General features: G+C 38.1%; 1 protein-coding gene across 1 annotated transcript in view; it reads left to right on the top strand.

Annotated features, from left to right (window-relative positions):
• Window positions 1-8,858, top strand: part of LOC122806069 (synaptotagmin-7-like) — a 143,884-nt gene extending 135,026 nt beyond the window's left edge. Inside the window, exon 5 of the mRNA XM_044076307.1 lies at window positions 5,931-8,858. Coding sequence (XP_043932242.1) covers window positions 5,931-6,080 — 150 coding nt within the window. The 3' untranslated portion in view covers window positions 6,081-8,858. The remainder of the gene's footprint in view (window positions 1-5,930) is intronic.
• Window positions 8,859-12,559: the final 3,701 nt, after the last annotated feature.

The raw sequence follows: 12,559 nt of genomic DNA, 5'->3' as shown, positions 1-12,559 counted from the left end.
TACCTGACCCCACAGACTTACTGTGGTATTGCTGAGGCCAGTCGTGAATCCTAAGGGCATCCTGGCAGCTTGGCTCATCTGTGCTTCTATACTGTTTTCATTTTTTTTGTTTATGCCGTATTCATTTCCCTTTCCCTACCTGCTACACTCATTGATTGTGTTTGAGAGAAACTCCCCTCTTTGGACCAAACCTGCCCTTTGAAAGTATATCAACAAATGACCTTCCACATAAGACAGGCACACCTATCTCTTCCTTTCCAATTTTTCAGTCATCCAAGACACTAACTGAACCTCAGTCAGCTGGGTCTTAGTCAGGTCTTTATCCCTCTCTGCCTCTGCAGCGGTTATGTTTAATAATATTTAAGTCTGTACTGAAGACCCAAGACAGGTCAGAAGGTGAAGATAACTTAATGTTAGTCATATATACCAACACTGATGTTGCACAACAATGGAGAAAGAGACAAACTCCACTATCAATATAAGTACTTTCAGCAAACATACTGCAATCCTTTCACATTCTCCGACTACCTTTGGTGACCTGACATGCTCCTTTGGCAGGTATACTAACGGGGTCTAGTGGAGTAGCAGGGATGAATTTTGTAACAGGAAAAAACTCGGTAGTATTATTATTGCTGTCACACTTGTGGGTGTCATCTTGTAGTTTACCTTTGCTGGTATATTGTGCAGTAAATAAATGCAGTGGCATTTGACTTTTTAAACTAATTGATGGGCTAGGGTTATATTATTATTATTATTGGGGTAGTAATCTGATTGATGATTGCTGGAGAAGGAATTATGGGAGCTGAATGAAAGAGTAAATGTAATGATATAGATGGTGGCTCAGAAAGAGAGTAGGGTACAGGAATGGAGTGTTCTAAGACCGAACCCCCTAAGAAACAATCAGTAGACTGACCACTAAAGAAAATAACCACACTGCATGCAAGCAGGTCAGATACTAAAGCAAAACTGTATGGTACCTACTGTGGGAGAAGGCCCATAATGCAGGCAGTCCAGAAAAAGGGAACAATTAAAACCTAGTTTCAAAAGATACCACATGAAGTGACACCCCAGTTCAGCAGTAAAATATTAATTTTATTTAGTTCTTTCTTGCCTTTGTATCAGAGACTTCATCAGAATGAATAAGATTAGAAATGCAATGCAATTTAAAGCATTCTAAAACACACCCCATGTTCAAAGTAACCAATAAAATGAAACTTCCTGTAAAATGTAACTTCCTGTAGAATGAAACCTCCTGTTGTCTCACCATAGAAACCATACACAACAGAGTTAAATGCAACAAATTGCCAACACAAATCATAGTTCATTTCAAATCAAAGCAATACTCAATAAAATCAAACATGTATGGGTGTGTTTTAGAATGTTTTAAATTGCCTTGCGTTTTTAATCTTCTTCATTCTGATGAAGTCTCTGATACTAAGTGACAAAAACACTAACTAAAATTAATATTGTACTGCTGAACTGAAATGCCACTTCATGTAGTGTCTTTTGAACTTAGTTGTTGAACTTTGTTGTCTGTTTTTGGCATTTTACAGGTTAACAATTAAAACCTACCTGAAGAAGACTGGAAATAGAAACTAGTGATGCACATTGCAGAAAATATCACAAAATGGGGGAGATTGACTAACAGATGCTTTATAAAATATGCATCCTTATTATGGGCCTAGGAAGAGCAGAAGCTCATAGGTTAATATCAGGCTATTTATCTGGGGAACCATTTGTAGCCTAGCCATAAGATACAAAATTGTAAGTACCTATTGGCATGAATAATTAATAACTAGTTTGACTGCTATCAATGAGGGCTTGAGTGGCCAGAACTGAAGAACTGGAGTATATTTATGATTGCATATCCATTTATTCAGGTTAGGGAGCTCGTTTGCTTTACAGAAGTTTATTCTACAAAAGAGGTATTCTTTGAGAGATTTGCATTGAGTTCACATAGGCAGTTTTGGCAAACGTGAAAACACCAAAAAAAAATGTTTGCCAAAACTCCCTTCAGCAAACATTTTCAGGAAAGTTTTTTTTTTTTTTTTTTTAGGGGTCAAGCTGCCCTGCATTCTTTGTGTGAGGGGGATGCCTACACATCCCCCAAACTTATATATACCAACTCTGGGTTTGCACAACAGTGGAGTAAAAGGCAAACTCTACTATCACTGAATGCAATTTCAGTGAACTTACTTCTCTGTTTTTACATTTGCCAAAACTACCATCGGCAATATGACATACACCCTCTCTGGAATAGGTACCTGTCTCGACAGATATTCTTAATTGTGTTATGGTATATGTTTAGATCTCATGAGCAGGTATTTATGGCGTTGTTTTGTGGGTGTGCAGAAGGTTACATAGGACTGGATCCTTCAAGGGTCTGTAGGTCAGACAGAGGTCCCCCTCAAGAGTCTTTAGGAAACAGAAAAGAAAGCTTTTTAAGGTAGTCTGTATAGCTCAAGGAAGACATGCCCTTGATTGTCTTAGTAAGGAGATATTGCAGTCTCTAGCTGGATCATATGCCTAGACAAGTACATACATCAGGTAACACAGGGGTTTCAAATAGTGACTACACCTACCAGATCGAATTTTAAAACTAATCAACCACTCGCTGCTGAACTTCATCACTATTTCCCACCCCCCAGCAAAATCTCTGGTATCATAAAGCATCCAGCCACCTTCAGTGACCACTGCCTTTTGGTATTTCAAGCACAAAATATAAAAATATAATAAAATAAAATATCCTGTTATAATTATTTCCTACAGACCAAAAACTCTCCCAAAAATAACTAAACTGAAAGCTCATCTTGCAGCAACAAATTGGTCCTCAATTCTCAACCTCACTGATCCAAACTCTGCTACCAACTTATTCTCGCAGCTTTTACTAGATATTCAAAACATGCACTTTCTCATAATCTCTAGCTGACTGGCTCTCTAAATAGTTGAAAACTCTAATGCACTTATGTGACAAAGATTGGAAATTCTTGAAAAATGACCCCATCCCTAACTCAAGTGAGTAACACTAAGTTATGGAACACTACTAAACAAGCATATGCAGGCATAAAGCTAAGTACCTCAAGTCAAAACAAATCACTATCCTTCACTCCCCAAACAGTTCTTGGCCACATTCTTTGCTGTACTGGAAACCTCTCACCTGGTGATTTTCTCTAAGAATACTTCGATCTTCCCACATAGCAGAACATTACATCCTCTTCCATACAGATTCACCCAAATCCCTTACAATACCTCTCATCCTTTTACGTCTCCAAAATCACACACAAACAAATTGTGCCTCTACTAGAATAGATTCCTCCTGACTCTCTCTCTCTCTGGTCCTGATGACCTCTGCCCTTGGTTTCTCTTCCACTGTAGAAATTTCATAGACACCCCCACTAAAACCCATTTACAGCCTTAGCCTCACACCCAATACCATGCCCTCTATGTGAAAATCAGCCTTTGTCTAACTTGTACCAAAAGATCACAACCACACATCAGCCTCACAATTCTGTCTCAGTACTTCCTACCCTTGGCAAAATCCTTGAAAAAAATCATTTACAACCAACTTGCCACTTACCTTGACAAATACCACCAAAGTACCATGGCTGTTGTCTGAACTCTAAGTGATGACATCATCACTAACATGGATAAAGGTAACCTCAGTAGGGCAGAATTCATTGACCTTCCCCCAGCCTTTGACTTGGCTGAGCACAACATCCTATTATTTCACTTACGAGATATCCCCAGTGGTTCAAAGATTTTCTGCTCAACTGAACTTACACACTTAAAATCAGATACAGCCTTTGCTCTTTAATGGGTCTCCTTAGGAATAAATTATTGTACCAATACTATTTCTTCTTTTTTTAAATAAACTTCCTCATGATCTACCTCATTGACAACTCCTCCTTTAAGCTGTTGACTTGCTATCTGTAGATCCAACCCTTCTTATTACATCATATAAAATCAGCTTTAAGCTGGCCTTCTACAACTAAAAGTCTGGCTTTGTTCTAAAATGCTACTTTTCAACCCAACGGAGATAAAAAAAACAAGTCCATGCTGTTTGGCACAAAGAAAGAACTCACTGCACCAACTAGCCCTCTCCATATCAGAGACATAGACAACAAACTAATTGAATCCACCACATCATTTAAATACCTTGTCATTTGGCACACTATCCCCTCTAACTATGAGACTAACTACATCCAACTCACACTACAACTTAATAGGTCGATAGACTATGACTGCTCTCATAATTCCATCAACTAAACTTCATTCCACAGACCACAGCTTCTCTGTTATTATCCCTAAACTGCAACAATCTCTGCCACCTGATCTTACTGAAATCAGAGACTACAAACAGTTCAGATGTCAGTTCAAACAGTACCTAACTGAACAATATAGGTGCACATGTCAGAACATAGCCCCTGTCACCTAACTCCTATGGTTGCAGTACTACAGTCATCCCAGAAAACCTTAGCTGCTTATTCTCCTAACCTCTCTAACTTATAAACTCATACACACTGATTCCCCATCTGCTCTCTCCATTCCCTACTATATATCGAAAATCCACTTCTTCTCTTATTAGCTCTTCTATTGCAGCTCTTTCTTCTTTCTTCAGTGATTTTTGTGAACAGTGGTTAGTGCTGTTGTCTCACAACAAGAAGTTATTTGGTTCTATTCTCAGCTGTGGTGATGTCTGCGCAGACTCTGAACATCCTCTCTGTGTTTGTGTGGGTTTGCTCTGGTTTCTGCACACATTTCAAAGACATACTTCTGGAGCATTTCTCCCTGGGCCGCCACTGAAAATGGTCTCTGTCCTAGTTGGACTTTCCCAGTAAACAAATATTAAGTAAAATAATTCATTGCTAAAATTCCCCTCCATTCTTGTATCTACTATGTCTGTTTTTTTGACTGGACTACATTTACCTCACTTCTCTGTATTATGCCCTGTATACTCCTGATCCTACTTCTTTTTAAACTTTCTTATAACCATCTGTGTATTATTTTACATCTATGTTGCATTATGTAATGTTATGTCATTATGCATAATTTAGTAATACCTTTAGTGTTGCTTCACTGTTGTTACTATGTATGCAACCAAGGCTGAGCCTGTAAATGGTCAAACTTGATCAGTGGTTTACCCGGTAAGCAAAAATAAATAAATAAACAAGTAAATTAAAACCAAAGGGGCCACTATACTCTGTTATGGTTCTGATAAGGGAGGAGTGAAGGATGCCAACTTCTTTAGATTTAGAAGATGTACTCCCAGTGATGATTAATCTAGCTAGATTAATGGATTTCATAACAAGAGTGAATACATGGTGATCAAAGAAAAGGTCATCATCAACGAAAGTGCCCAAACCCTAATGGGTTAATTTTCAAAGTGGTGTCACCTACTAGTGCGTACATGTGTGATCAGTTTTACCAAAGGATAAAATGCTGAATTTCTTGGAATTTAGTTTCAGGATGTAGTCTAGACACCACTTCCTGCCGCTTGTTTTCAGGGCTATGTTAAACAGCAGGATTTTTTTTCTGAATCTCTGTGTTTATTAGTGTTCTCTCCCTAAAACAGCACAGTATTCTTTTAATTTTATGGTGAAGAGGAAAAACAGTAAGGCGGAACTTTCGGAAACTACAGCACGTTTCAAGGCTGCATTAAACAGCAGGCTTTTTTAAACTTTTTGTGTTCGCTAGTGTTCCCACCGCGAAAGCGGTAAGCTTTCTTTCAATTTTATGCTGAAGGAGAAAGCAGCTGGGTGGAACTTCAAGAAACTAACACAGTTATCAGGGCTACAATGATAAGTATAATGTTTGAATGTGTTAATAATTTCATTAAATATATATCTAAGTTAAAGTTTCATAAAATATTTCTGCATTACTGTTGTGAAATAATGGATGGCTATAAATAACATATTTTCTTATTTAACTAGGGCCGGCTGTATACTCGAAGCAGTATGCTTGGTTGTGTGCTGATTGGTGCAGAAGCTCCCGAGGCAGGGCATGTACATTGGAAAGAAATGTGTAACCGGGGTCATGTAGAATCTGCTCGCTGGCATACTATCAAACCACGGATGTTATGAACTTTCTACTCTGCAACACTATTAATAGAAGGACTTCATCATGCAATTATGAAATCACAGTATATTCAGAATATTCAAATCCACTATTTACTTATCACCATACATTGGTTCAATAATTTAACTTATGTCATAACTCTGATATGGATGTTGCGTAATTAAGAATAGGTAGGTTCTTCTCCAGCTTTACTGTTAACTGTGTACATTCCTTTCTAACGAACTCTGCATGAATTAAACAACATGGGGATGAATGGATTACTTCACTCTAATTTTACCATGCAGTTTTATTGATTAAACCCTACAGCATCACGAGTCCTGTTATAAAACTTGAATACTGTGTTTTTTTCCCCAGCTGGAAAGATATAAAGGAAAATCTTCCATTGATCACAAAGAAAAAAGCCAAGATAACATTAGACAACAACACTAACAGCACTACAACATATACCAGCACACATACAGACATATTTATGGTACAACACAATCCCTTTCTGGTTCCACACTTCATGAATGACCAAGTCACACTGTGGTCAAGCAGTGTCTGTAAATAATCAGCTTCTTGTCTTGAACTGAAAGGGCAAGACTGCTGTCTTTGTGCAAACCCTGTAATTAAGTGGTCATGCTATCAGAAGTATGAAACATGATACTGATAATACTGAAAGTTTGAAAATTAACGTGTAATTCTGACAAACAAAAAAAACAGCAAATTTCAAAACTCACTCTTAAACTTTTAAAGTGTGTTTGTAGGGGGAACTTTACCCTTGCACCCCACCAACAAGAGAACCTGCATCCCCCACCCCTGCTACCTATATACTAATTCTGTGACAGCTGCACCTGGGAATACTGGGGAATACTCCGTGACACCGCACTCTCAGAATTAATATATATTCCCTCTTTCACACAATTTATTTTCTGAAGATCTCAGATGCTGTCTGCAGTCTCTCAGAGGACACATGATCACAGCCATCTTCTATGAATTCAAGTAAGCATTTTTTTTTGTTCTGAGTGTCTTTGAGAAACTTTTTTTTATTTCCTTTTGGCCCAGCCCCTTGCTGACCATCGATCTTGTACTCCCTAGTTACCCAATAAAATTATTAATTTCTCCAGGGAGGGACAGACAGAGAGAGACATATGACCCATTACTTCCCTTGGGTGAGAGTCAGGAGCCATCATTCACATAGTAGGGCGTGAGGTTTTGTGTTAAGCCCTACCATCCCCCACATATATTCATAAGCATTTAAGAGGTTGGAATGCAATGGGCCTTTACAATGCATATCTACATCCCCACATGTTATGTGATCTTCTGGCCCCATTCCTTTGAGAACAAGTGCATTCATAATATTCCCAGTTTACACTACAGATTCAGCCTGTAAAGAATGTGTAACGAACCTATGCACCAACCACTCTACAAAAAGAGAGGGGAGCAGGTTATACCTTATTATGCCACACTTCGCCCACCCTGTTAAATGAATCCAGGTCACCTAAATCATACGGCTAAGTCCCTTTATGCCATAGGAACTGTGTCTCTTTGAGAAACATAATTCACCAACACCAGAAGACACCTGTAGTTTTCTGTATTAATGCTTACAGAAAATGCCTGTACACAGTTTGCTTAAAGATGGACTTCCCCATAATAAAACAATCTTCTTTATGGTGTTATAGTGCAGAAGCTAAAGGTGGCACTTAAGAAGTAAAATTCAGAAAGAAATATACATTTTCTTAAATATAAAGTGGGACAAAATAACAGTATGGTGGCTCAGTCATTAAGATCTTTGCTTTATATTTCCAGGGTCAGGGGTTCAGTTCTGACATGCGGCCACTGTGTAGTGTTTGCATGTTTGCTTTGGGTATTCGGATTTCTTCCCACCCCCAATAATATTCAGGTTAATTAGCTACTCTAATCTACATATATACACACACAATTATTTATATACTGATATATATATCTTGTATTTACCATTGTTATAGTGGCCTAGGGCATGGTTGAAAAGATTATATGATGACCAATTCACTTGTTTAGTTAACAAATGAATAAATCAAAGTGAAATGGAATTTCACCGAAGAGAAGAACTTTCACAGAAGAGAAGCTCTCCCTAATACCTGAATCAAAACTACTTGCAGGCTTAGCATTATTCCACAACCGTAACTTAGTTAAGGCTGCTGAACCTCTGTTGCTATTTGACAGAACCAGAAAAGGCAGTAGAGTGAAAGAATGATGCTGAACTTGGTTCATTAATATACAAATGCAGGTTGCCTAATAGGTTTATTGCGGCTTATGGCATTGTGATATTTGTGTGGCCGCTTTAGCAACTTGCTTGCATAATTTTACTGCAGCCTAGGAGAACATGTTTTTTTGTATGTCTGCAGTATCTTTGCTTGCAAGATTTATTGCTGCCTGACAGACTGTGTTTTTTGTGTGACTGCCATAGTCTCTCACAAAGGCTGAATAACTTTATGAATTCTGAAATAATAAAACAAATATTTTGTTATCTACAGAATTTATTAGAATTAAACCAAAGAGTGTGCCAGTTTGTAGGACTATATGGGTACATAGCCTCATTTTTTTACAAATTTTCCCATGCAATATTGTCTTAGTTATGTTACTGTTCAACTAATGGCTGAAGGAAAGGTAACAAAAATGCAAAAAGATAAACTTAAAATAAACTGCTTCCAATGTAAAATCAAGGTATTTTTTAATTTTCTTAGGATGGCTGTTTGTCTGTAGTTAGCAACAAATGCAATATGTAATACCCATGATTAAAGTCAACATTCCTTGAACAGAAATATGCTGCCTCTTGTCTTCTTTATGCTTCATTTCTTCTTTCTTTTACATTTTGTTTAGATTATAGTGATTGCATTCACAGCAACACTCAGTGATTGGCTGGCAGTCCGCCACTCAGCTGCAGATTGTTCATCCAGTCACAGAGGGACACACATCAGCTGAACTGTCCACATTGGTGGAGAGCACTGTGCCATTGCAAGGGTACAGAAATCTACCATTGCAACACAGAGATGGGAATGCAAAGTAATGGCTTGAGGTGCACATTCTATTTGATCTATGGGTAACTCTCAATGATAGAGCTCTAGAAGTAAGTTTCTTACCATTTATGTTTTCAAGAAGTACAGTTTATACTCAGTAGCTCTTCCCCTTTGTTTGGTATTGCAATTATAACTCTAAAAAGGCTGTTTAATGTCATCCATATCCTACATAAATTATATGTTGCCATGGAATACTGAGACATATCAGTGTAACAGAACAGAATTCCACTAAAGAACTTATACTTGGATCACAAACCTGAAAATGCTACAGTTGTCAATAGTATCTAATGACTCATTTACTGCTGTAGATCACATGAATTGACGCTAGTTTTCTGTGCCAAGTCTTGTATAGCTTAAAGAGCAATAACTGAGTCGAGCTTAAGGATGTAATGCTACTATTATGGAGGAATTAACAAAACAGTCTTCATTTAAAGGGAATGGCATGGGTAATGTTTCTCTTAAGAGTTAGGAAACTGAACCATACCTTTGCAATGTTGTTGGACAGTGCAGTTATGCTTAGGATAGGTGCTTTTTGATATTGGTGTCTAAGTGATTCATACTATTATTGGAAGAAAAATACCTAGCATGTCCAGTCTCTAGTTTTATAATTCTGGTCATTCCTACTCCTATTCCTACATGGTTTCATAGGGTTTTTGGCTTTTGAGATTTATTTTATCTCCCTGTGCATAGTCCATCTCTCTCTCTCTCTTTCTCTCGAACACAGAAACACACACACACACACACACACACACACACACACACACACACACGCACACACACACTTTGTAACACTGTACAGATCTTCAAAACAGAAATTCATTTTTTAATGTAATTAGGCTGCATGAATCAGTCAATCTAGCTACACATTCATTACCATTTCGGAATTCAATGAGTGTTACTGTAAGATGTGCATTTCCAATGCTTCACATATCCATGCAAAAGAAAATAATAAAAATAGATTTAACTGCACATTATATGCTCTCTCTCTGCACTCACAAACATATGAACACACCGTTTTGCCTCCATAGCTTTTGCTAACAATTTCTAACAAACAACTTTAATCCTCTCAGTAAAGAAATACTTCATCACGCATTAATTGAACTCCCTAAACGTTAGCCTTACCCTATTCTGTTACCCAGTTTATTTGAAAAAGACTTCCACTTGCACCCTGCACTCACATATGCATTTATGTTATTGTTTACTTCACTTTTATTATGCACTATGAATGTTGGAATTCTTCAGTCACTTTCGAAGTTACTTCTAATACAGCCTTCAGCTGATTTCATTGATTTCTGTCCTCTCCATCAGAATGCTTTCACCCTTTTTTGTCTCTTATGAGGACAGTCTGCAGAACTTGACACCATGCTCTGCCTTCTGAATACTATCTGCTGCCTATGTTCTGCATAAGTATAAACTATTTAAAGATAAGCAAAAAGTCATAAAACACAGGAAAAAAAACATTTTGGCTGTTGTTTTAACTTTTTACAGGCCCTTGCAATTGCTGCTGCTGCTGCTGTGTCTTTCGGCTTTTCCCGGTTAGGGGTCGCCACAGCGGAACACCGGTCCGCTAATGATTGGTAGTTGATTTTTACGTGCCGAGTTACCAGCCCTGATGCACAACCTTCAACGAAGGTACACCCATTCATGCATGTCTCCACACAGAAGACGCTCTAGCTGAGAATCGAACCGGACAGCGTCTTACTGTGAGGTGAAAACGCTACCGCAGCACCACAACTGCTGTTTACAGGCCCTTGCAATTATGGAGTTAAAATAAAGTAAATGATTGTTTGCTTTACAGATGATCTATTCCTTAAAGTCCAGCTTTATTTTCTATCGGAAGCCAGTTTAATATTATTATGATAATCAGAATTAGCACCTTAAAATTCAAGGATAGAGCTGAACGTGTCTGGTTTAAAGTTTGTGAGGATGTGGGTAGTTTTGAGGAGGAGTTGTTTGGAGAGGTTGGAGATGAGTCTGGTGCATAGGTTGGCAAGTGGTCACTGTGAGACTTGACAGAGTACCTGTGGAGATAAATTTGTTAGGGTCTGAAACTAGGATAAAAAAAAAACTGAATTTTTTATTTTACCTTGGTATGTGGGCTGTCATTTAGTTGTTTAAAGCCAAATAAATTTATGCTAGAAAACAGGGGAAATGGAGGTTATTTAAAGCCATTTTATACTGATGTCACCTAATATTATTTTGGCATGTGTGATTCTGGTGGTTTCCAGTGTAGAATGCTTTCAGGTTTGGCAGTTATCACCTGGGGGATGTATAAGGTGATTATACATACTGTTTGTGTTTGTTTATTTTCAGGCAGGTGCTAAGAATTTCATCTGAGTTAAATTTTGGTACAGAGTCTGTGTTTGGATTGGTTTGATAGTGGTTGGGGTACAACAGTTCAATGTCAGCACCCTTTCTAAGTGACTTTTATGGATGATATTATAACCAGGAGGGGTTCATTCTGAATCAGCCACTGTAGGTTTTAGCCTGGTTTTGGCAATGCTTGGAATGTCTGGTTTGCTATGGGATATCCAGGCATGCAGGCCTATGATTTTATTTCTTATGCTTCTTATGTTAATGCTGACAAAGGGTAATTTTTTTATGTAGGGCCTATATTTGGATTTGGGCTGGGTATCCGGATGCTGTGTTGTTTATGTCATATAGCTGGTTTAGATTGGGGCCTAAGTTAGGATATGTGTCTCTACGTATAAGGGTTTTATTGTAAAGCACAGCTATATTTATTTTCTTTTTTATGCTTACTTTTATGTGAGGTTTTGGATTGGGTTGACTGGAAAGTGTGGATATAGATAGGGGCATGTGTGAATAGGTTGGGTAAAATTAGTTGAGATTATAAGTGATTGATGTCAGTAGGTGGGTGGGAGACTATGGGAGAGATATTTCTTGTAATTAACACATTATGCTGGGAAGTGAGATAGGTAAGTACTAAGATAGGGGGGACAGACAAGGTGACTAAAAGCATGTTACTGTTTTGATGGATGCCAGTGATGGGGGTGTATTATAAGGTGTTAGTATGATGTTGTACCAGATATAGTATTAGGAGAATGAGTACACCGGAGTATCGGGATTGGAATATATAGTTGATTAGTTGTTTTACCAGGATAAGGTAGACTGAGTTTAGGAAAGGAGGATTTGAGGAAGTATTGTATTTATGTATGTTATTGTTGGAGTTACTGGAGTTGTGTGATTAGTAGAAGAGTTTTGGTATGGGAGTGAGGTAGTATAAAGGTAGTGGAGGAGGGGTGGGTGGGAACCGGGGAAGGGTAGGGGAGCGCAGTGAGCCCCAGCGGAACGAGAGTGAAAGGAGTGTTTTCCAATCTCTATGAGACTGAGTGCCCCATAAACTATCTGGTTGAATGGTAGCTCTACAAGAAATAGTAAACGCCCAGAAGAACAAACATTCAAATGTGGCATCTAGTAGAGATACG

This window comes from Protopterus annectens, chromosome 7.part0 (genome assembly GCF_019279795.1).
Source record: "Protopterus annectens isolate FY-2018-M chromosome 7.part0, PAN1.0, whole genome shotgun sequence".
NCBI lineage: Eukaryota > Metazoa > Chordata > Ceratodontiformes > Protopteridae > Protopterus > Protopterus annectens.
This window is presented reverse-complemented; position numbering and strand designations above follow the sequence as displayed.